Genomic DNA, 25,584 nt, shown 5'->3' with positions numbered 1-25,584 from the left:
GAGCCCACACTCCAGGTGCAGGGACCAGGCCACAGCCAGACGGAGGAGTAAAACGGACAGCCCGATGGGGCTGGTGGGTGACCTGGGAATCGCGAGGGGCTGCCTGTGGAGGTGGGGTGTGCCCAGGAAGTGCCTTGCGGAGCCCAGAAACAGGATGACGAGCAGGCAGGCTCTGGGGCACGTGTACTCCCAGCAGACAGAACGGCCGCTGCAAAGGCCCTGCTTGAGGACACGGTGTCCCCCGGGCGCACACACTGACCCAGCCTTGGAGAGGAGGATGGTGACATCCGTGTAGCCTGTGGACTCAGAGGTCACCTGAGTGGGAGGGCTGAGGAAGGGGCCAAACCCTGCAGCAGTTGAGCCAGCGTCTTGGTGGCACGGGACACATTGGTCCTGTCCCATGTGAGGGTCGGTGACAGCAGCAGTCCCTGCAGCTGTCCCCTGACTCCCCAGGAAAATCCCAACAGTGCCAGCAGCTCTTCTCCCCCAAATAGCATCAAGACTCTTCCTATCAGTCAGCACTGGGAGCCCAGGAGGCTATTTCTGGTTCCCCGAAAAAGGCTACTTATTTATCTGTCATCATATTTCTGGATGGGAGTTGGAAAGGAAGCCTTTTTTAGTTAGGTGGTGGGTTGTATTCTGTTAAGAGCTGAAGCAGCAGCCCCTGGGAACCTGAAACACCCCCCTCTTCCCTGTCCGCCGCCCTCATCAGAGAGTGTGAAGTCAGAGGTCCTGGGAGATGGCAAGTCCCATCACGTCCAGAAAGGGGAAGAGAAGAGTTCAAGGTCACGCACAAGTTATGGGCAGGCCCAGGGTGAGGACCCAGGTGTACGAGGCACACCCCCGCCTTGTCCACTGCGCCAGGTGGCCACGCTCCCAGGCCACTGGGGACAGATGCTACAGAGCCAGCAAGAGGAGCAAAGGCAATGACGAACAGGCACCACAAGAGGACAACCGGGGGAGGCAGAGACGGCACTTTGAAGGTGAGCTCTGAAGCCTGGCTTTGAGCCTGGGGTAAACTAGCTGCAACTTTTGGCGAATGACTGAACAATGCTGGGCCTCACTCTTCTCATCTGTAAAATGGGAACAAGGCCTCCCTAGGGGGTTGTTGGGAGGCCTGGCGCATAACAGCAGTAGTGATTTCTCTTACTACACTGAGCGAGGCCAGCTGGGTGGCCCATGGGAGAGCAGGCAGGTTCTAAATGGTGGCTTGCGGCCCACGTCCAGTTTCTGGGGATGACAGTGCCGGGTCTCCCACTCCATGGCTTCCTGGCTGCGTCCAGCATGGTGCCGGCACCAGGCTGTGAAGGAAGCCTTGGCGGGGCTCTGGCAGGGCCCGGGGACAGCTGTGACAGGACTCTGCCTCAGTTCATTTCTTCCAGATGATACTCGAGAGAAACAAAACCTAGGGGCAGGGACAGTCCCCGAGGACACACAAAGGCTGGAATCCTCTGACGTTTCCGTGAAGGGTGGGACCCCAGAGAACGACACCTACAAGTGAGGGCTGTGCTGAGCGAGAGGAGCACCAGGGAAAGAGCCTGCGGGGCCCGGAGCTGGCTGTGTGGTCCTGGGCAGCAGGGAGGACCTGCCTGGCACGTGTCGGGAGCAGTCACTACATTCGAGGGCTCTGTCTCCCTCTCTAGAACACTGGTTCCATGAGGGCAGGGACCGGTGTGTTTTTTCACCCCTGTGGGCCCAGCACCTAGAACACTGCAGGCACACAGTAGGCGCTCAACAGGGGCTTGCTGAGTGAATGGACTGACCCTCGACAGCGCCCTGTGCACAAGGCAGGCTCCTCGGGCATCTCAGCCACATCTGGTCGGATGCAGAGTCCATGGTCGGCGTGCCTGGGCGCTGCCGACCCACATTCCGGGCCAGCCTGCCGGCATCTGGCCCTCTGGCCACTGCCGGGCCCCCACGCCCCGCTCCCCCCGAGGCTCGCCCCGCCCCAGCCCGCCCCCAGTTTGTTCCGTCTGAAAACACAACAGCCCTCACAGCTGACCCCGCTCAGTCTGGCCACTGGCTTCTCTGGAGGACTTTCCCCTGCAGAAGCACCTTGTTTATCTGCTTTGCTGTAACCGTGACTGGACTTTCCTTTTTAATTGTTTTCCACTGAACGCTGCTGCCACTATTTTCCCATGATTCTGCATTTCCTGGTAACCCAACTGCCGACGTTTCCCCTCAGGTCAGACATTTATGTTTGTGCCAATTTTCCTCCACTGTAGACAGGGCTAAACATCTCTCACGCATGATAAGGCTTGGGGCTTGTGATAAATCATTTTCAGCAGTCACGTGCCCAGGAGCTGGGGGTCCGGGGCCCCCTGGAATCAGCATTTCTGTGGCTCTTGCCACAGAGCCATGCCGCTCCCCAGAGGGACCACGGGCGAGTTTCCTGGGGAACCAGCTATGAGGGGTCTTGACCATGCTTTTCCAGCCCTGCGGAGCCCCGCTTTCAGAAACTTGGGCAGAACTTTCATAAGGGAGGGTGACTGGTGACATAGTGAGTGGTCCCACCCCCCACACACGTCACTCTGGGGCCTGCAGGCCCCGTGGCAGAGGGAGCGAGGCACAGAGAACCAGGCTGGTCGGGGGGAGCCCCGGGCAAGGCCCGTGCATGACCTAGGGAGCAAAAGCCCAGAGACCTGCATGCAAGTTCCAGCAGCTCTCCCCTGAGCCTGGGCAAGACCCAACCTTTCGGGTTTTGGGTTCCTGATCAGTAGTAGACTGACGATCGTGATTAATCACTCCTGTCTACTTCCTGGAGTTGCAAGGAAGAGGAAAAAGCACTGTGGAGTCTGTACCCACTAAAGAAGCCAACTCCTGCACTTCCCTGGCAGTCCAGCTGTTGAGAATCTGCCTGCCAATGCAGGGGACACCGGTTCAATCCCTGGTCTGGGAAGATTCCACATGCCGAGGGGCAACTAAAGAAGCCTAACACAGTGATTTCACAGGCCCTGGAGCCTCTGCACACACCGGGCCCTCAGCCCTGCAAGCTAGCCCCTCTCGGCATCAGAAGCTCTGGCTTGTCCTCCAAGCCTTGGGTCAGGCCACCTCCCTCCTCTAAGCATCACCTTCCCCACACCTGGTAGGAGCCCTTCCCCCTGCCCCCCAGTGGGCTCACCAGGCCCCTGTGTGCCTGGGGTTTGAATCTTGGCTCTAACTCGTATCAGCCATGTGACCCCAGCCAAGTAACTCTACTTCTGCCTCAGCTTCCTCCCTGAAAAGAGGACAAGAGCAATAGTATCTACTGGTGGCTCAGTGGTAAAGAATAAGCTTTCAATGCAGAAGATGTGGGTTTGATCCCTGGATTGGGAAAAAGCCCTGGAGAAGAAAATGGCAACCCACTCTAGTACTCTCCCCTAGGAAATCTCATGGACAGAGGAGCCTGGTGGGCTACAGGTCATGGGGTTGCAAGAGTCGGACATGACTTAGTAACTAAACAACAACAGATATTTTAATGATGAAATAGTTCCTTAACACAGTTTCCTCTGGGAGGAGCAGTCCCACCCCAAGGGTCTGGGTAGCAGTATTGGCCTCAGCTGTATCGCCCAACACAACCCATCCCAGGATCAAGGTTGGATGATCCCCTGGGACAGACAGAACAAAATCAGTGGCCCAGCGCCGGGGTTTCTTCCTAGCTGCTGGGGTTTGTTAACCAAGGGACCCCCTTCTTGACACGCTCACCCCTGAACCATCTTCTCCCCACTGCGGCTGCCCTAACCACACACCATCAGAGTCCTGGTGTTCTGCCCACCTCACCTACTGAGCCCGCCACCGAGCCTGCGCTGTGCACAGCGGCTGGATCCTGGATTGTCTTCTTCAAGTTCCCACCTATATGCTGAGGCAGCCCTCGGCTCAATAATCATCCAAGTCAGATGTGAGTGAAGGTTTGAAGCCTTTCCAGGTTGCGGCAACCTGCATTACAGGCTGCACTGCATCTGTGCATGCCCAGTCACTTCAGTCTGCCTGACTCCTTGCGACCCCAGGGACTGTAGCCCCCAGGCTCCTCTGTCCATGGGATTCTCCAGGCAAGAATACTGGAGTGGGTTGCCATGCCCTCCCCCAGGGGATCTTCCCGACCCAGGGATCGAACTCGCATTTCCTGTGTTGCAAGCGGATTCTTTCCCACTGAGTCACCTGGGAAGCCCACGGGCTGCACTGTGTCCCCCTAAATTCACACGCTGAAGGCCTGACTCGCAGGATCTCAGGACGTGCCTTTTATCTGCAGACAGGACCTTCCAAGAGGTGATTAAGTGAAAATGAGGTCATATAGCTGACTAATGTCCTTGAGAAGAGGAGACAGGACGTAGATGGAAGACTATGAGTCAAGGAGAGAGGCCTCAGAGGAAACCAGCCCTGCCAGCACCTTGATCTTGGACTCCAGCCTCCAGAACTGTGCGAAAATTAACTTCTCTAATTTAAGCTACCCAGTCCGTGGTGCTCTGTTGAAGTGGCCCTGGCAATTATACTTTCCGCCTCCTCTCAGAAGGCAGAACCAAGTTCACTCCCAGCCAAACCCCGACACCAAGCAGAGTGGTCTCCCTGTCATCCCCCGGCACAACCTCTGGGACTCCTCTCTCCCTCACCAGTAGGCAACAACCTACCCAGCCAGCATTGCCCAACCCCTTGAGAACAAGCTGTCTCATCACAACGACACCTCCCAACAGACACCCCAGCATCTTCTACCCACAGTCCCGCCTGTTCCACCATCATCTCTCTCCTGCATCGCTACCTTGCTCAGTTGCTCATCTCTGGTACCCTACTAAATGCCCACATGTTTGGGTTCTGACTCTGCAACCAGATGGTATGTTGCTTGGGGTTGGGACCTGGCCTGACCTCTAGCCCAGTGCTGCTCAGAGGAGGCAGCCCTCAGAAAAAACTCTCTGACAAGTGCACATGCGTGAGATGACTGAAGATGGAATAAAAGTGAGCTGAGCCTGGAAACGAAAGGAGAAGGGGAGCACGGAGGAGCACCAGGGTAAGAAAGGTGGCAGTGGCCTGCAACTCCTCAACTGGCCGCCATGTGGCGCTGTCGGCCTGGCACAGCCCCGGTGACTGTGTCCACCGGACTTGCAGGCTGGGCCTGGCCTGCCAACCTGCAGATTCCAGTCTTCATGACTCATCCAGTGCCAGATTGTCCAAAGTCACCTTCCCCCTGCCGTTATGCTGTTAGAGGGCAGGAGCCCCGTGCTCTCGAATCCTAGATGGGGAAAGACGCTCTCTGTACGTTCTGGGAGAACCAAGTTTCAGCCTGACAGCAGCTCTGAAAACAACTGATGGTCTTTTTGGCCTGTGGCGATGGCAGCTGCCCAGTAATTCAGGACAGTCAGGTGGGAGGTGGGAAAGCACCGCAGGCCCGGACCAGGAGGAGGTGGTCAGGAAGGGTAGGGATGACAGGCCCACGGATGAGAGGAGACAGAAGTGAGATCTCTGATGTGGAGCCAGGCCTGGGCATCAAGAGGGCACTGCCTGTCCTGACCTTGATTCTCCTGCTCCCGCTGTCCACTTATAATGTCCTGGCCACTGGCCTGGCCAGGAAGGGCTCCAGTGTGCAGTCGCTGCACCCCACATGCCTCCCACAGGCGGGGCTCCATCCTCACCTTGCTCTCTTCAGGAGGCGTGCTTCCTGGGATGACCCCCATGGCCCCCCTCCCACCCCCCACTAAACCAGTCTCCCCTGATCCCCTCCAGCGACACTCAGGAACTGTTCCCTGCTCTGACCCAGCACGATGCCTAGCATCTACTCCAGTTCACTCTGCATTCCCTTTATGGAAGGTGACTCAGCTCTGCCTGTAGCCCGAGGGCCCCTGGAGGCGCAGGGGCCTGGATCTGTGTGGGGATTTGTGTCAGGCTTCAAAAGGCTGGAAATACCTGGACAATGGTGACATCATCACGCCTCTTCATACCCATCCATAGCCCCAGGTGAGATGAGACTGAAATAATATGTTTTAAGACAGTAAAGTTCCAGCCACGTGCCCTGGGGATGCGGGGACTGGGGAGCCTGACTCATGAGAACCACAGGGAAATCTGCCAGGGCTTTGGGCCGGATCCCAGGAGAGGCCCACCCTCATCCACAGAGCCCCTCGCAGGTCATGAATATACACAGTGGTGGGCAGGGTGCCTGGGTCCCGATCCTAGGTCTAATCTCCTCCCTGGGCTAGCCGCCTCCTTGTGCCTCTGTTTCCATATCTCCAAGAATGGGGTGGTAAATAGCATTGGTACCTACTCCCCAGGCTGCTGGTGAAGACGTGAGGACCAGCTGAGTCACCGTGAGTGGCCGTGAAGCGAGAAGCGCCACGTAAGGCTTCACTGCTTTGAGTCTGTGTTGGGTCCGCTCTTCCTTGGGCACTGAGTCCAGCCTGGGCATCCCTTCTGAACTCACAATGGGGTTGAGGGCCCCTCTGGAGCGAGGGCTGTCTCAGGTGCCGCTTGCGGTACCCACTCTGGTAAAAGGGAGGAAAGAGGCCCTGTCCACTGCTCGGGCCTTGAGGGGCTCAGACAGAGCTGGAGGGTGAGCAAGGCTCACGGGCAGCCCTGCAAGGGAGCTGGGTCCCGAGGCAGCCTGGGGCGAGCCTTCCCCAGGCACGAGTGGGCACTGCTCACTGTCCAGTTCACCTGGCGTGTCTGAGGGGAAGACGGGCCTGACACCTTGGAAGGTCACGTGAGGACAGTGCGTGTGAGGAAGAGCCTGGGCTCCGTCCACTCGGGCCCCTGGTCATGCGGACCAGGCAGTGACCCCGGGGCCTCAGGGCCCAGAACCAGCTCCGATGGTGCCCCTACCCAGAGCCCTCTGAGGGGAGGCAGAGAGAAGCGGCACGTCCCAGGTGTAGACAGGCTCACACTGTCTCCCTGCCACTTACACAGGGCAGGGGGCGAGGGGATGAGAGGGGGCCCAACAGGACTGCTGTGCGGGGTTCCCGCCTGGGGCTGCCTGAGGCACCAGGACAGCTGGACACACCGAGGCCGCGTGAAGGTGGAGGGGACCATGAGAAGGATCATGGGGGCCTCTATTCTCTCAGAGAGTGCCCCCTGCTGACAGCCGGCAGGGACACTGCACCTCAGTCCTGCAGCCGCGAGGAACTGGGTGCTCACCGCCAAGAAGCACAAGCCCAGGCACAGGTTCTTCCTCAGGGTGTTTGGATGAGAACTCAGCCCTGCTGACACCTTGATTCCCATCTGTGACTTCCTGAGACCAGAGACCAACCATGCCAGGTAGAATTCTCACCTACCAAACTGAGATAACAAGCGCAAGCCGGGGTGAAGCTGCTGAAAGTCACTCAGCTTGTAGCGACCTGTCATGCAGCAATAGGAAACGCATAGGCTTGGTCACTAAGAGTTTGCAAAGAGGGACCTTCACGGTGCTATTTGGAGACACTAGGTAGCGGGTGGGGGCATTTCAGTAATGGCTACAGTCCCTACCCTGCTCCCTGGAGGCTTCTGAAGGGCATCCCTTAGGCCCAGCTGCCTGATCCTTGGCTCGCCAGCTACAGGCTTGCTGTGGGGAACCAGCTTGAAATTATTGGAGGGGGTGGCTTCTGGGCACAGATAGACAGGAACAAAGGCCACAGGTCTGACAGACCCTGTCTGATATGGTCCTGGTCAGCTGGACAAGCAGTCTCCCTCCCGTCTGACTCAGCTAATGACCTGTTTCATCTTGAGGGGACACAGTGCTACTTGCCCCGGGCATGCTTGAGGCCAGGATCGAGGAAGCCAGACACGGGCTGGCGGAGACAGGGACATTCCTGAGTCCCGTTCCAGCTTATGGAAACGGCTGCTGGAAACGCGGATTAACTCTGTGGCAGCTGTTTGCACTGATTTATGGCCCCTTCCGGACCCAAAGGCTTGCTGCCTCACTCAGCTCTGACTCCCAAAACGCAGCAGCCTTTTTCATTTTCAAACCGTTTTTAAAAATATTTGAAGTGCTCTCTCTGGCCATACACATTCTAAAAGCAGAATAGAAAATGTTAGCTTGGCCCAGTGCAAAGATGAAGCTGCCAGCAACGAAACAGTCCATATTTCAAAACAATGACACATGGGACTTCCCCAGTGGTCCACTAGTTAAGGCTTCGCCTTTCAATGCAGGAGGTGCGGGTTCAATCCTTGGTTGGGGAGTTAAGATCTCACATAACTCCTGGCCAAAAAACCATAACATAACACAGAAGCAACATTGTGACAAATTCAATAAAGACTTTATATATAGTCCACACACAAAAAAAAATTAAAAAATGAGACAATATCCTTAATCCTAAAAGTGGCTCTAACCAATGAATAAGAAAAAGACCACCAACCCAAGAGAAAAATGGGCAATTTAATGTGAAAAGATTCATACCTGGAAGAAATGCAAAGGGCGAAGAGACCCATGAAGCAATGTGCAATCTTGTCAATAACAGAAAAAATGTAAATGAAAGTCAGACAGTTATCATTTCTCCAGCAGCCATGTACAATGGGGTGAAAAATTTGTTCAAACGTTTTGAAGAACAATCCAGCAATATCCACAAGGTGAGAGATGTTTACAGTAGACTTTGGGAAATTCCACTTCTAGGGATTAATTTTACAGAACTCTGCAGAGACCTGTGTTGACTGCAGCTCAGTCGGTTAGAAGAAAAAAATCCAAATATAATTGAATAAACTATGATTTTTTTCCCATTCACATGCTGAAATATGATGTTGTCATCAAAAAGGGCAGATCAGACCTACTTCTCTTCATCTTTGTGGGCTGACATGGAAAGAAGCCAAGACATATATTCAGTGGAGAAAAAGCAAGTTATATGAGAACACATAGGATGCTGTTTCTTTTTTTCTTTTTAAGCACACATGTATTTGCACATGTATGAGAAGGGTCTGGAAGGATGGATTCCATATTTAAGATGGGCGGCCTCTGAGAAGAAAGGAGGGGGATCAACAGGTGTGAGAGTCACCGACAATCAGGGCCCTGCCTGCTGACAGAGGGGACTCAGGACTAGTTACTGTGCAGGCCTGGGGGAGAGCGGCCTTCCAGTCCAGCAATTCCTGGGGTGTGCTGCGTGGGGCAGGCCTCTTCTCAGAAGCACAACAAAAACAAGGAGGGGGACCCATAACCCACGAGGTGGAAAGGGCTAAACACTGGAGGTGTGGCTCCCCCAGAAAGAGCCCTGGACTGAGCTGGAGGTTCCCTGGCACCAGACCCCAGTCCTGTGGGGTGGGCATGCCGACACCTGGGGGGGCAGGGCAGGTAGCTGTCTCAGGGGTCAGCTCCTCACAAGCCCACTCGTGAGGTGTTGTGTGAAGCATTTTCCTGGTGGGTTCATCCAAAACTCCAGCCTCCTGCACAAAAGCAGGGCTGATCCTGACTCGGGAGCAATGGTCCTCAGGGGCTACACCGCTCTCCTCTTCGTCCTCCAAGACTCAGGCCCTCCTACTAACCACCGCTCTGCCACGTGCCTCCCACCCAAGCCCCGGGCGCCCTGTGGGACCAAGGAGAGGAGCTGAGAGTACCTGGGCGCCAGCTCTGGGCCGCACCCCCTGCAGCGGGCAGGGAGGGCCAGGCCTTCCTCATGCCCCCCGCTGCCACCACCACGCCCCCTACTTCAAGGGAAGGCAATCCTCGCATCACAGATGAGCAGACGACTCAGAGAGGCCCAGTGACTGCCCAGGCCACACGGGGAGGGCTGAGATTTGAGCCCAGGCTCGTCAGTGCCAAACCCTGTTCTTTTCCACTACCATGTGTCACTAACCTCAACAAGGACAGGACTTTTGTTTCCTCAATAAACTGTAGGAGGCAGAGACTCCATGACCAAAGCAGGGACCCTGTCCGGACAATGCCACCAGGGGGCGCCCCGGAGCAGGGCCAGAGAGTCCTCAACCCAAGTAAAGGTGAAGAGAGGCAGTCCATGCAGGAGCCAGGAGCCGATTCAGGAACCACTGGCCAAGACAATACCCCAAGGCCGTGGGTTCAGATTCCAGCTCTGCATGCAGCAGCTCTGTGGCCTTAGCCAATTAGACTTAAGGGACACCAGTAACCTCACCGCTCTGGGGGGTAACCGCAGTGCCTTTCTCACGGGGGTCATCGTGAGGATTAAATTAGCTAATACAGTGCCTGGCATGCACACAGTGCTGCCAGGATCAGCTACCTGAGCGCTGACAAAGTGGCCCCAGAGGAATAGGGACCTGCAAGCCGCACAACACAGGGGTTGCAGGCAGACCCGGGGCCTGGGCCTCAACTCCAAGGCCTCTCTCGCTGTCTCCTCTCCCACCAACAGCCCTGTGCAGCTCCCCAAGGGCGGACAGCCAGCCTCCAACCCTGAGTGAGAGCCCCCTGGCTCGACCACACACACCCACCCGAGTCAGCTGCTCTGCAGGGATCATTTTTCCAGGCTCTTCAGCAAGTTGTTTTCTCTTTGCTTGGTGTCTAGATTATTCCAATTTAACCTAGCCCCCAAATGGCCTCCAAGATGAGTCCTGATTAAATTCCCACAAAACCCACAGGCAGAGACGCTCGATCTGCAGAGGGCACCCCCCCCTTCCCCGGGGAGGCCCAGCATCCGATGGCCATCTGTCATCCCCCAGAGTATGCGTGTGCGGGAGCTGCCGGGGGAGCTGCCTTGCACCCACAGCCGTCTCGGAAGGGCCTCTGCGCCCTCCACTAGGTGGTCTGAGACCCTCCACCACCTGCTGCCCCCAGGGCCAAGGACACACACCCACCTCATCAGTCACAGCCCAGCTTTCTCAGCCACCGCTCCAGCCAGTTTAGGAGCCGGCGAGAGCCTCGCCTGGGATTGTGTGGCCTGGGGCGGCAGGGCCAGGCCTTGGGCTCTGGACTTCCGCCTCAAAACCCCAGCCCTGGGCAGCAAAGCAGGTGCCCGTGAGAGACAACACCTGCAGATGCAAGTCTAGCAATCCTGGCTGGTGACTCAGCCTCCCCACCTCCCCTCAGGCCTGCAGCAGGCAATGTTCAACCTCCAGGAAGCTCCTATCCTTGACTTGAACTGGATCCAAGTTCAAGGCCATCTGTGCTTCTGGTAAAGGGTGTGGGTGCAGCCCCGCCCAGAAGGCATCATCCATGTGGGAAACCTGTGGCCCAAGAACGCTGGGGTGGGTCCCTCTGTAAGCCTACCGACCTCATGCTGTATGTTAGCTGGGCACATGGTTGCCCAGAATAAAGACCACACTCCCCAGTTCCTTTGCACCTCAGTAGGTAACTCAGTTCTGGCCACTGAGATATGAACAGAGCATCACCGTAGCTTCCGGAACTTTCCCTTCAAAGATACCCAGAGCTGTTTCCCTTTGCTTCCTCTTTCTTAGTCCCTCTCTATCCTAATGTCTAGATTGTGGGTGTGGCTGGTAGAGTTTCAGCACCACCCTGGACCAGGAGGGGCCACACCAGAAGAACAAAGGAGCTGGGGAAACTTGGGCTTTTACATGAGAGAGAAACGAAGCCCCTCTCATTTAATCCACCCTCCCCCAGGTCTCTACTGTGGCAGCAACTGTCTGTGGGTTTGGGACAGACAGGTCTGAGGCAGGAAGGAGCCGGCCTCCCCCGGCAAGCTCTGAATTAGAAATGATGAACTCTGGGAGCATGGAACTGAGATGGTGCCAACCATGCCGAGGTCCTCAGACAGGTGAGGCTGGGAGCTCCCCGCAGCTGATGCTCTGCATGGAGATGGATGGCCGCCTCAGCCCAAGGGCTCTATCTGCTCTCCCCGGGGGAACCTGCCCACGTGTGTCAGCCCACTGGGCCGCCCCCACTGCAGAGCAGGGGGCCTTGGTCCCTCCCTGCAGCGCCTCCTCCATACCGCTCTGTCTTCTGTGCCGCCATCCAGACTCTCTGAGGACAGGAAGAGCCACCTTGGCACAGGGGGGTGGTGACAACTCCCAGGAGCCTCTGCCAAGCCCCTTCTCCCAACACAAAAGCGGTGTCACTTGGACGGCTGCAATTGAGGAACTTAGAAGGTAATTACAGCCCTTTACTGCAGGGCCTCCAGGAATAGTGGGAGCAGGGTGCGGGCAGCCGGGGATGCACTTCCCAGAGAAGGTGCTCTGCATCTCACAGAAGCAGCCTCGCCTTGGAGGATGGGACGTGGGAGCCAGCAGTGAACCACCCCGGGTGGGCAGGAAAAGGCTCCAGGAAGCCCCAGCCGCTGCCTACCCTCCTGGAAGAACACCAGCCCAGCTTGGCGCGCACGATAAGGAAAACCTCGGGCACAGCGGTCACGGCCCACCCACACAATTCCTGCTGGCCCAGGACCAAGCCGGTCTTGAGACTTGGGTCAACAAGTTCTCGCTGGGCCCTCTAGCGGGACAGCCCTGCGCTGACCTCTCTTGTGTTTGAGCTGAGTGGGGTCTGTCCTGGGTCCCCACTAGGGGCCAGTCACCTACCCCTCACACCTGTGGGGGTCACCCTCCACAACAGGATACAGGTGATGGTCATCAAGATCCATCCCTAGGCCGTGTCTGCACTGCCTGTCTAACATGCATCCTCATCTCACTCACCAGCTCACATACTTTCAAAGGCTGCTCATGAATGGGGTCCCCCACTGCCCGAGGTGTTCCGAGTCCCCCAACCCCTGACCGGTGGTCCACAAGTTGACCCAAGTACCCACTTCAGCTCCTTCCCTGCTTTGCTCACACCTCTGCCCTGTCTGGGAGGTCCAGGCTGTCACCCCCTCAATACTCGCCCTCCCAAGAGTGAGCCCTGCTTCCTGTGCACCCTGCAGCTTCACCCCCAAACTCACGTGCTCACACACTAGATCCAGGCTCACTTTGACCCCCAGCCCTGTTTCTCAGCTCATAAAAACAGAGACAGACTCTTAAGAGCCAATCCAGTCAGCTCAGCCCTTTCCAGTGTAACAGGAACGGGAAGAGTGGACCCCACTGCTGGGTGACCCCATGGGCTAAGGCCCGAGCTAAGAGCACTTCAGACATCATCCCAGGTACTCCGACCCTGGGCCCTGTGGATAAACTACTTTTTATCCATCTTACAGAAAACAGGCAAGGTCAGGGCAGGTGACTTGGCAAAGACCACAAGGCAGCAAGATTTGTAACCAACCTTAGTCTGTCCCCTCCTCAAAGTCTGAGCATTTTGCTCTAAAAAAGCCCTCTCAGCGGTACCCTCCCTAATCCCGTCAGAAAGCATCACTCTTCTAATGGATGTGTTGCCTCTGCTGACCTGCAACTCTGCCCATTAACTGGCCCTTCTCATCTTTTACGGTCATCTCCTGTCCCTTCACAAATAGTTGGCATCCAATGTACACTCTTCCTAGGAAGGGGCAGATTTCCTTTCTAGCATTGTTTGGCCAAGACATCACTCTGGATCTTCCTTCTCCTCTAGGAGTACTGGTTGGACCCAGGGAAAGAATGCAAAGAGAACAGAAATTGACACGGTCACTGATTACTCCAGACCCAGGGATGGAAGGATGCTAGCGTGCTGAAGAAGCCTGCCTGCTTTGGGGCCTTCTAGGAAGTTATGTCCATGCTCTGTGTTGTTGCTGTTCAGTTGCCCAGCCATGTCCGACTCTTCACGACCCCATGGACTGCAGCAACGCCAGGTCGCCCTGTCCCTCACCATCTCCCGGCGTCTGTCCAAGCTCATGCCCATGCCCTGTGCTTCCTGGCAAAGGCCAGCCACCCAGAGCAAGGGGCCTTAAGACCTCTTCCAGGATAGCCAGGTCCAGCACCCAGCTCCTGCACAGAGCAGAGAACCAAGCAGGCATCGATTCCCCTGGCCAGGGTCCACGACTGCACCCATGCCAGCGGCTTACTAGATCCAGGGCCCTCTGACTACAGACATGGAAGTCAAGCTTAGGTGTTAGGAGCCGGGGAGCCTGAGGGGGAGAGGCCTGGCTAGATTCTGACTGGGAGGTTTCCAGGCTGTGTGATGTTGGTACATCAGCGAACCTCTCAGGACCTCCTCTGCCACCCAGGGAGGATGACCCAGCCCACCCTGATGAGCACCAGCAGGGAGAAGGTAAGAGGAAGGCTAAGCCCAGTGCTGGGCACTCAGGACATACCCAAAAAACGCTGCTCCTATCTGCCATGCTGGTCCTGTGAGCCAAGGCACCCAGCATCACATGAACAACACAAACCTGGGGGCAAGTTACCATCCTGGTCAGGGTGCAAGGTAGCCCCTTGAGGCCACACACACAGGACCTAGATAGCAGGAACGGGGGCTGCCTCTCCCTCCTCAGAGATGAATCCTCACCCAGCCCCAGGGCCCAGGAAAAGCACTTAAAAAAAAGAATTTTTTTTTTTTTTAACGAACTCTATGCAGGGACTGTGTGGACCAGACGGAGAATTAAGAGCTTACTGAGCGTGAATCTTTCTGAAACGCCTTTCTCACATAAACAGACACCTTGGGAAAGCGGTCTGACATCTCTGGTGCTGCCCTGCCCGGGGACAAGGGGAGCATGAGTCCTCTGGGGCACGAGCTGGCAGCTGGCAGGAGACACGCCCGCAGCTAAGAGGGAGGTTCCGGCCTGTGAGAACGACACGTACCCCCGAGAGGTCCAGCCGCCACATGACATATCTCCGCGCGTTTGATTAAAGGCCTCCAATTTCTCTGTTTGTCTCTTTTGCCTGGTTACATAACTCCCCTTGCCTGTCTGCCGCTGAGCTGTTCACACGCTTCTGCTCTCTAACCACTGTGTTATCTGGGTATTTCATCACACACATGGGTTTAAGACAACAAAACAAATCTGTCTTGAAGTGGCTGGAGCTACTCTCCCAAAAAGCACCCTGGGGCTTTCACTACCTAACTCTGCCAGTCAGAGGAAGGAGGCAGAAGGAAAGGCCCTCCCCAGAATGTACAACTGCTTTCTGTGTCAAAGTGCTTAAAACAACCAGACCCCATCTCTCACCCATGCAAGGACCACCTTATGTCCACGAGGTGGGCCGACTGCCATCAGGGCCAAGCTACTCGAGTACGTACCTTTCATGTAGGCCTCGATCTTCCGGATGAGCTCATAGGATTTGGACCGGTCAAGCAGGGTCCTGATGGCAGGAAGAGGGTCCAGGACAATGGTCTCCGGGTGGGCATCAATGTATTCCTGGAAGGAAAACACACTTTTTCTGGTTAGAGCAGGGAGACTGATGCTGAAACAGGGGTGATAAGCAAGATTTCATCCCACGTGCCCTCTCCGCATCTATCCCTCTGTTCTCCGTCCTCCCACCAGGCCTGACTTCTGGCTGAGGCATCACCTGGTCTCAGGACACAGGCTCCATCCAGTTAGCCCCACTGGGATCACATGACTTTGATCAGACCAATCAGCGCTTTCCATCTCCTGCGGCTGCTGTCTCGGGAGAGGACATGTGACCAGAGTCCATCCAATCAGAGGTAGGCTCAGCACTCTTGTTGGGAATGCTGGGACACTCTCCCTCCTGGAGGACAAGAGGAAGCTGGGAGACTGGGCAGCTGGGAGCAGTCATCCTAAGATCTGAAGGAGACAGGCCTGATGGAGCCAAGCTCAAAACAGAGCCCAAACTGAGAAACCAGAGCTGAGAAAAGGAGAACCACTGGGTTCTGATCAGCTGGGAAACCAGACCTGCTCCCGGGGTGGGTTATGCTCATTGAGAGTGGCCAGGACCCTGCCCTGATAAGGCTTCTGAGGCAGGGCCAGGGAGAGTAGGATGCCAGGATTCTGTAGGTCTGTGAGAAGGTGATGAGACACGTGACATGGGCTAGCCACCTCACCCTCGGGCACCCACTCCAACAAGTGCTTATTAGTACCCACTAGCTTCACAGTAGACCATGGACAGGCAAGCAGAACTGTGATAAGATTAGTCTCTACAGTCTTTATTAGTCTTTACAATCTTCTTGGGGAAATAACATTAAGGCATATGAGGAACAAGAAACCATTATCTGTAACAGGAATTCAACAAAAGACACAAGAAGATGTTTCCAGGAAAAAAAAAAAAAAACAACACAGGGATCGTGGCCCTGCCATGGGGCACCTCTATGACTCAAGGAGCCCCAAGTCAGTGGGGGAGAGCAGCTTGTCAGGCAGACAAAGTAGAAGAGACCATCCCTCTGGCCCTAAAACTATGATGCTAAAGACAAAAGTGGGGGACATTGGCATAACAGGAGATGGGCTCAGAGAGGAGGCTGGGTGTAAGGAAGGCCATTCACCAGCTGTTGTTACTGTGGGTTGAACTGTGCACACCCACCCCCAGATCTGTTCAAGTCCTAACCCCTGCTCCCCGTGAACGTGACCATGTCTGGAGAGAATGTCTTCAGAGATGGAATCAAGTTAATGAAAGTGAAAGTCGCTCAGTCATGTCCGACTCTGAGACCCCATGGACTGTATAGTCCATGGAATTCTCAGACCAGAATACTGGAGTGGGTAGCCTTTCCCTTCTCCAGGGGATCTTCCCAAACCAGGGATCGAACCCAGGTCTCCTGCGTTGTAGGCGGCTTCTTTACCAGCTGAGCCACAAGGGAATCGAGTTAATGTGAGGTCATATTGGGTTCAGATGGACCCTCATCCACCGACTGGTATCTTCAAGACAAGGAAAATGGGGACACCAAGACACACAGGGAGAGGGCTGTGTGAAGATGGAGACCATGAGTGAGGTCAGCGGCGAGGCAAGGATGGCCACAGCCACCATGACCCTCCCCCTCAGGCCCTTCAGAAGGAACCAACCCCACAGACACCTTGACTTCAGACTTCCAGCCTCCTTACTTGAGAGAATAACCTTCTGTTGTTTTAGGCCGCTCGGTCTGTGGTACTTTGTTGTGGGATCCCCAGGGAATAAACACACCAGCTTAATTCACCCTCCCCTCCAACTCCACAAGCTCCCTCTGTGAGGTCAGCAGGGGCCAGGGGAAAAGCCATAATGCTTCTTTTCTAGCAAACCTTATCAGCAAAGAGTACGCATTTGGATTATTCTTTTTTTTCCCCAGTGAACCTATTTTGGTTCCTAGGAATCATTTTTAAGAGCTCTCAACACAAAAGCCAGAGATTCATATCTCCCTCTCTGAAATATGCTCCTGCCTACTGTTCCATACCAGAGTATCTGGTGATGGGCTCATTGGTGTCTTTGAATTTTTTTTTTTTAATGTCTCTGCTCCCGAGGGGTGGCCAGTACACACATCTGAGGAGGCCGTCTTTCCGTCCTCATACCTGTGAGGTCCCCGGGGCCTATATGCTCTTGCCCCGGGAAGGTCCTCTCCAGCACGTGTCTGCAGACCCAAGTGCAGAAGAGAGGCTGCCTTCATGCCTCTGCTTCCTGAGAGCCTGGCCCGCTGCCCGGCTCACACAGACAGGCCAGCGCTGGGAAGGCAGAGCCCACGTCTGGACCCAGAGGGGACAGGGGGACGAGCTCAGAGGTGTCCTTCAGGAAGGTCTATCCAGGGCCGTCCTCAGGCCAAGGGGCCGTTCTCTCTCCTACGGCCGCAGCCTCACCCGTGCGCCAGTACCTCTCTGCTGCCGGATCCCCAGAGACAACTCTCCCTGTCGGCACGGTTCCTTCCCCAGAGTGTATCCCTCAGAACCAGGCCTATACTGACACCAGAGCCTGTCACTCGGGAGACACCAAGACTGACATATATGATAGCAATCAGACCAACGTCCTCGTGTTAAAAGGTCATCCACTCAAGTAAAGCAACTACATAGACTCCAATACAAATTAATTATAAAAATAAATAAAAATGCTGAAATATTTTTTTAAGAAATACAGTTTGATGGGTGAATCTAAGAGAATAACGTAGGTAAACTTTGAGAGATTACTTGGAATTAGATTACGGTGAACTTTATGATCAGGGCTTCCCAGGAGGCGCTAGTGGTAAAGAACCTGCCTGCCAACGCAAGGAGACGTGCGAGATGCTGGTTCAGTCCCTGGGCCGGGAAGATGCCCTGGAGGAGGGCATGGCAACCCACTCCAGTGTTCTTGTCTGGAGAATCCCATGGACAGAGGAGCCTAGAGGGCTATGTTCCCTATGGTCACAAAGAGTCAGACATGACTGAAGCGACTTAACAGGCACACACACGAACTTTATGATTCAATTAAAGCAGATTATACTCTACACTAAGGATTAAAGAAAAAGAAAAGGTTATCCACTCAACAAACTTCGCATCACCCACAGCGGCATCCTGTCCTGCAAACAACAATGGACAAATGACAGCCTCCGAGGGTTTCCCCTACTCGATCTGGCTGACGTATTCACGTTCTGAGTAATGAACTAAAAGTTCGTGATGCCCCCACCACCACTGCCCACCTCCCCATCCCCGAACCTTCAGGGAGCAGCCTGGCACAGAGGGAAGAGCAAGGGATGGAGAAACCCCGGCCCCCGGTTGCTGTCATCTCCCACTGTCACCCTGGACGAGCCACTTGGCATCTCTCGTCTCGATTTCCTCATCTGTGACTTGCAAGTCTAAGCTGGAGAAGCCTAGGAGTGGTGTTTATGTGGCATGCTTCAAGGCCACACATGAGGGTGTTCTGCAATAAGATGGTCAGTCACATGGTAGAGACATTACAGGTAACAGCAGGGACACACAGGCTCCCTGCCTTCCTTCAAAGGGGAGGCAGCATCAGAGACGTTGCTTCCGCCAGGCTGGCCCACTTCTCCCCCAACCACCAAGGTCCAGTAAACCATGACCCCTCTCCCCTCAAATGTCCCCACTGCAGTACCGAGAAGACTTGTCCGCACAGTTGCCAGATAACACAAAGCTTGTTCTGGTCCCACTTTTGTTCATTTAGGGCAGTGGCCTCTATAGAGAGAACTCGGGCTCATTAAGACGTGAACTGAAGCCAAAGATGCTAGAAGAAACCAAAGTGGGAAAGATCTGACAAGCAGGCGCCAACAAGCTTTGGACCCGGGATGAAAGCATCAGGATCAACAGAAGAATTATTCCTGAACACGATCTCTTTCAGGACAAAGAAGGAGTTTTTTCCAATCATTCCACTATCCACAAGCGGATTTTCTTCCAAGCCTTTCAGCTTATCTATTGTATCGCGGGCCTCATGCATTTTTCACAAGTCTCTTAGAATTACCAAACAAACTGCTGGAAGGGTGAGCGCTCAGTATCATTTTATCACCACTTGGAGGAATAAAGGCCCAAACCATCTCCATGGCAAATGGTAAACACATTTCTGTTAGAAGGCCTGTCTCGAACACCTAGAAAGGGATTCTGGAAGTTAACTAGGGGGAGCCTGGCTTTGAGAAGCCAAGGCAAAAGAAACGCAGAAATACACAGCCTGGGGTCAGCAGGGCTAGGAGGAGGTTTAGATAATACTGACAAAGGGGCACAGACCAGCCAGATGCCCCCCAAGGCCCAAGGGGCTGTGAAGCTGAGAGGGGCACCTGACCCTCTGCTGAGCTGGGGAGGAGGCAGGCTGAGGTTGAGCTTTCCCCGCAGAGAAACTGAGCCAAATGAGAGGACTGAGATGAACACAGGAGATCCTGCTTCCTCTGCATTTACAGCCTGGAAAGGAGCAGAAGTGCAACACGAGGATTTGCTCTCCTCTGAAGACAAATGCAGGTCGGAGTCCTGAGTTCAAATCCCGCCTCAGTCGCTCTATGTCCGTGAAGGAAAACTGTTCCGTTTCCGGTGGGTAAATGTACATTCTGAATAAAACCTCTCTCAGGAAACTGCGTGGACAACGAGGAGATGACAGATATGAAAAGGGTATGGGGAGTTCCCTGGGGTCTAATTGTTAGGACGCAGTGCTTTCACTGCCGTGACCCAGGTTCAGTCCCTGGTCGGGGAACTCAGATCCTGCAAGCTACATGGTGCAACCAAAATAAATAAAAATTCAAAAAAACAAACAAAAAAAAAGAGTTGGTAGATATAAAACAAAAAGGATGCTTATGACTCTGAGGCATAGGGACTCTTAGGGCCCAACCTGACTGGAGGCCTCTGAGACTGCTGTGCCCCGTCCTGCAGACTGAGAGGCCAGGCCAGCTCTGCACTTGGGGGTGAGCAACTGGGCTTCCCCAGGCTGGCCCCATGGACACTCGGGGCATGACACGTTCCCCCACCCACAGCAGCCCAGGCTGCAGGCAGCCACCCTCCACAGGCAGCTCGGGTCCTGACGGAGCCCAGCTACCTGCTCCTCACAGGGCAGCAGGCGAGGAGCCCAGTACCCGCCCCCTGGATCGGCAGGAGGTAACAGGGCTCTGGCCCACTTCTCCCAAATGCCACAGGTCTCTTTAGAGAGTGGCAGCACAGGGAACTGGGGCTTCCCTGGAGGCTCGGATGGTAAAGAATCTGCCTGCAATGCAGGAGATCCAGGTTCCATCCCTGGATCGGGAAGATCCCCTGGAGAAGGGAATGGCAACTCACTCCAGTATTCCTGCCTGGAGAATCCCATGGACAGAGGAGCCTGGCGGGCTAGAGTCTGTGGGGATGCAAAGAATCAGACACGACTGAAGCGACTTAGCAGCAGGGGCACAGGGAACTATATTCAATATCCTGTGATAAGCCATAACGGAAAAAAAAATTTAAAAAGAATACATATATATGTATAACGTCATACACATATGCCCTACATTGTGCTGTAGAGCAGAAATCGACACACTGTAAATCAACTCTAGTTCAATGAAAAAAAAGAGAAAGGGGTGACTCATATTTTAGAGGTGTGTACTAAAACAATTTACAGATTAAACACGATGTCTGGGATTTGCTTCACAATGACCAGGTGCAGGGGGTAGGGGAGGGAAGTAGGTGAGACACAGGTGAGAGCGGAGCGCCCGCAAGCGGCTGGCCCACCGATGAAGCCAGTGATGGACGGGGGAGGACACGGGCACAGCCTCTCAAGCATTTTTAAATTTTCCAAAACAAAATGTTTAGGGGTGGGAAGGGAGGTGGGAGGGAGGCTCAAGGGGGAGGGGACCTGTGCACACGTGGCTGATTCACGTTGAGGTATGGCAGAAACCAGCACAATCCTGTACAGCAATTATCCTCCAATTGAAAATAAATCAACTTGAAAAAAGGAAAAAAAAAAGTCTGGGGGGACATGGGGGGGAGTGTGGGAAGTAATGAAACCCTCCAACTCCCCATCCCTCCTAACTGTGCCAGAAATGAATTCAAACAGCAACACGAACTTTCAGGAAGGAGCGGGAGGCAGCCACCCAGATGGGAAACACAATAAGAGATGACAGGGTAAAGATGATAATCAATAAAATAACTGATCATAATTCGAAATGCTAGCAGCTCCTCTTTGCCCAGGACTGGCTACATGCAGGCCACTGGATAAAGTGGCTCACAAGTATCATTTCTTTACATAAAAAATTGTATGAGGTAAGAGCTAAAACTATAAATCTCTTTGGAGAACACATCTGTGTACGTCTTTGAGACTTTGGATCAGACAATGGTTTCCGAGATATGATACGAAAAGTACAGGCAAAAAAACCCACAAAACATGATGGACAGATGGAAATCTATGCCTCTGAGGGTTGGGGGAGCTGGGATGCAGGAAGCGCCACCGAACAGCAAGTTGGGCATCCCGGCTCTTCTCTGGGCCTCAGCTTCCTTCTCTGTCAAGCAAAGGTCACTGCTGGGAAGAGGTTACATGTGTTAAGAGAGCTGAAGCTACCAGACTCGGTACAATCCTGCCTTCCCCACTTGTGAGGCTGGGCTTCCGTAAGCCTCGGTCCTCATCTGTGCACAGCTGAGTTGGGCAGTTCTAGAACAGCACAGAGACCAAAGCCTGGGGCCAGCGAGGGAGAGGAGCATGGAGAGGCTAGGAGTTTCCCGGACCTCCCACGAACAAGCGGTCTTCTACTGGGTCTCCAGGTGGCTGGCTGTTTGAAAGATGATTTCCTGGGCAGTCACGTCCGGCAGACACTGAGGCAAGCCCCACAGCGGGAGGAGCTGGGGGCCCTGTCCTCGGGGTGCTCTCAGCCTCCACGGAGGCTGGACAGAGGACAGCACGTGGATGCTAACAGGGGAGTACGTGCAGGGCTGGGTGAGTTAAGTGCCCGCTCCCTCACCAAGCACTCTGCACGTTAACCTGCAGCCTGGAGGGAGACACAGAGGAGCTTTTTAGGAGAATTTCAGAAAAATTCCTGCTGGCCAGGAAATGGCCAGCTCGGGGGTGGGGGTAGGGGGTGGAACCAGGTTGGAAGCCATTCCTGAAACAAGGGATTTGACAGCACCCAGTTGGCTGGAGAAAGTCCATCTCTTGGTTTGGTAATCAGCCTCCTTCCCTCCAGCAGCCCTGTCCCCCACCCTGGGAAGAGGATGTCACATGGGAGGACAGGAGCTCTGCACCGTGAGTAGGAAGGGAGCTCACTGCCCAAGGCTGAGAACAGAGAGGGGCAGGGCAGGGCAGAGCTGGGCAGGGCTGGGCTGGACCAGGCTCAGGGGAGTGGCACTGCTCTTCTGCTTGATGGGGTGCTAGGTACATGGCCTATCTCTGGGGCAAAAAGTCATCAAAGTGCTCACAACATGTACACTTTTCTCTATGTATGATAGACTTCAGTTCCTAAGGGGGCGTGAGTGAGCTGGGAAGCAAGCATTGGACTAAACAGCAAGGCTCTGGCTGCAGTTCCTGCTCTGCACTGTGGCCTGCCTGGTGCTCACCCTGTCTAGGACTCTACTTCCCACGTGAAGTGGATCAAAAAGGGAAAATGGGACCCAATTCCACCATGCACAGCCCCACATTGGCCCTGGCAGCTATCAACCGATAGTGGCGGTGACCCCTTGGGAGTGACAACAACCTTCTGTGCTGACCCCAGGGGGATTTCAGAATCCGGGTCATCACGTGGTTCCAGAAGCAGATAAGCATCAGCATCAGAGAGACTCAACATGCCACGCACAGAACACACTCTCCAGGCAGACTCCCAGGATCCCAGGAGTCAAGGTCTGCGTTTCAACTAACAGCCATCAAACGAACACTGAGGAAGAACTGAAATTACTTCCTTGTGGCTGTTAAAAATTACTTGTGGGGGTTTTACGGGAACGGAGGTGACCTTGGGCTTACTCCGCATAATCTCACTCCTTCTGGCTCTTCCTGAGAGCATGACCCAAGCCCGGATGGTTGAGCTGATGCCACAAAGCCTGGCCGTTTAGTGGGCTCCTTCCACGCCAAGTGGTGGATGAAAGCCAGGAAGCTTCTGGTTCCTCTGGTCTTGATATCACGATGGGGGTCCTGGCAGGATGCTAGGATGTGTTACTATTATTGACAGTTACAACAGTAATCGTGATAGTGGCTAACTTTTCCTAAACACTCAGCAAGTGCAGGGCAACGTACTACACCTTGCAGGAACTGACCTTTTATTCGTCACAACAACCCTATGCAGTAGGTCCTATGAGCAGCTCCATTGGACAGACAGAGAAACTGAGGCTCAGAGACCCTCAGGTCTACTTTGCCCAGGCTCTCCCAGCTAGGAAGTAGCCAAGCTAGGATCTGAAACCATGACCTTCGGCTCTAGAGCTCTCCCAGTCAGTGAAACAAGGTGTGGTAAACCTGGGTAAACAAAAAGAAGCATCTCAGTTCTAGCTACAAGCCCAGGTCACTCAGGTTCATTCATTTTTTTAGAATTTTCCATTATTTATTTATTTACATAAAACAGAAAAGACTGGGCAGTCTTAACATGGGCTCACAGAGGAGGTGGGGTGGAACCTTTCCTTAAGCATCAAGTCATGATGGTTTAGTGGAAAGAAAACTATACTAGGAATCGAGGGCCCCAGGGTCTTCGACTCTTGGTGTCATGAACTAATTCTGTGACTTGCAAAAAAGAAAATTACATTTTCTCAGATCTGAAAACTTTTTTTAAAATTTATGTTAAAAGGAAAAAAGTAATAAGCCTTTCTCATGTTCTATCAAGCCAAGCTGAGGCCTTTAGCCTGGTGGTTCCGCCGTGAGGCCGGGAACCTGCACGTGAGGTCAAGCTCAGGGAAACGCTAAAAAAAAGAGGAAAGGCTGTGGGCTCACCTGCTCCTCCTACCACCCTGGGGACAGCACCCCGGTTTGCCCTGCTTCCAAAGGCCCCCAGGGACTTGGGGCAGTCTGCATCTGTCCCCAACCCTGGGTCCAGACAAACTGACACAACTGAAGACAGACCCTTCCTGGGAGAGCAGGCAAATGACACAGCCAGACGCCGGAGTCCACCTCAGCCTCTGGGAGGAGGAGCTGCGTGGCACCGAGGGAAGGACTCATTCTGGGTGTACAGGCAGGTGGCTATGGGCGCTGCAGGGCTGAGGGAATGGGCCCCCAGCGGGAGGTCTAAGACCACAGCGGCCTCAGCAGCAACGCCCCCTTCAGAGGCACACACGTGCTTCTGCAGAGAGTGAGACCTGTCGCTGGGAGGGCAGCTCCAGGTGACGATGAGATCATGAGCCGGGCTGAGCAGAGCTTTCTGGGAGAACCACCAACCAATCCTCTGGGCAAACCACTGACACCTGTCATCAACCGAGGCCAGGACCTGAGGTCCCCCCAGGCAAAGCCTTCTGACACCACTCCAAATACCTTCCTGTTCATTAGAGCTTACAGAAAACCACGTATCAAACATAACTCCTGAAGAATCCACACTAGGCCCCAGTGCTGTGATGCCACACAACGTGCCAGGCAGCCATGGCCCTAGCTAAACCCTAGCATGCAAAGCTGCTCAACAATCATGTGCTGAGGGTCTAAAGAGGCAGTGGGATCTGGAACAAGGCTGGGTCTGACTCCTGCAGCTAAGCCTTGAGAGTGGGCTCCCAGGAGCCAAGAGAAGGTTGTGGCAGCATCCAGAATATACCAGAATATATATATTCATGTATACCAGAATATACAAGGGACTGCCAAGTCCAGTCCTGCATGCCATTTGCAATCTACTGTGCGTGCAGTGCGCAACCTGTGCGACTGTCCCTGACAGCCGGCCAAGGTTTGTCCCTTCCAATCACTGGCAGACCACTTCCATCAGGCCAGCCACAGCACTGGGACAGTCCTGATCTCAGCACCAGGACTCTGAGACACTGTGAAAGTTAAGGTACAGGCAGAGTCTAGAAATTTGGGTTCAGGTCCTAGAATCACCATTAATTTTACAAGTGCTTCTGAAGGTCATAAGCTATTTGGACTTCAGTTTTCTCATCTAGAAACCAAAGAGTCAGAATAACATTTAAAACACCCGTTCTGACTCTTAAGTTCTAGGATTCGTTGGTTCCACGATGTGATAAACAAAGAAGACAGCTCTTCAGGTACTGAATGGAGCCAGACTGGTACACAGGGGCCCCGGGCCTGCTGCCCTCGAGCTGTGCACAGCACGGTGACTGCATAGGACAACCTCGCCGGGGCGGTGGGACAGAGCAGAGGGAAGAAAGCCAGAGGGACGACACACGAGCGACAGACAGACGATGGCTCCAGGTCGGGGACAGATGCTCACCTGCTAGTGTAGCTGAGCCCACGCGCACCCCGAGACTTTTCTCTGCCATCACCAGATGCCTCTCCATTCCCCCCTCAAACTAGCCGGGCATCTAGACGACACCCCGCACCCACTGCTGCTTCTGTAACTCTTCCCGAATGGCTTCCGGGAAGAGTGGGGCTTCCCACCAGCAGGCGCCTTGGTCTTAGTGAAACCTCGTTTGTATTCCAGAGAGCTCTCAAGTGTCTGAGCGCCCAGCCTGAGGCCTCCCAGAGAGCACAAGACCAGGGAGAGTGACAGCCCGTGTGTGGGGGGGGGGGGGGGGA

At 54.5% G+C, this 25,584-nt stretch overlaps 1 protein-coding gene across 4 annotated transcripts in view; it reads right to left on the bottom strand.

Moving 5' to 3' along the window:
• Window positions 1–25,584, bottom strand: part of ITPK1 (inositol-tetrakisphosphate 1-kinase) — a 159,506-nt gene that overhangs the window by 26,769 nt on the left and 107,153 nt on the right. For all 4 annotated transcript variants that reach the window (XM_040256608.1, XM_040256605.1, XM_040256607.1 and 1 more), the window contains one exon: window positions 14,903–15,020. In XM_040256608.1, the coding sequence (XP_040112542.1) occupies window positions 14,903–14,909 (7 nt within the window). In that variant the 5' untranslated portion in view covers window positions 14,910–15,020. The remainder of the gene's footprint in view (window positions 1–14,902; window positions 15,021–25,584) is intronic.

Source organism: Oryx dammah, unplaced genomic scaffold (genome assembly GCF_014754425.2).
Source record: "Oryx dammah isolate SB20612 unplaced genomic scaffold, SCBI_Odam_1.1 HiC_scaffold_16, whole genome shotgun sequence".
Classification (NCBI taxonomy): Eukaryota; Metazoa; Chordata; class Mammalia; order Artiodactyla; family Bovidae; genus Oryx; species Oryx dammah.
This window is presented reverse-complemented; position numbering and strand designations above follow the sequence as displayed.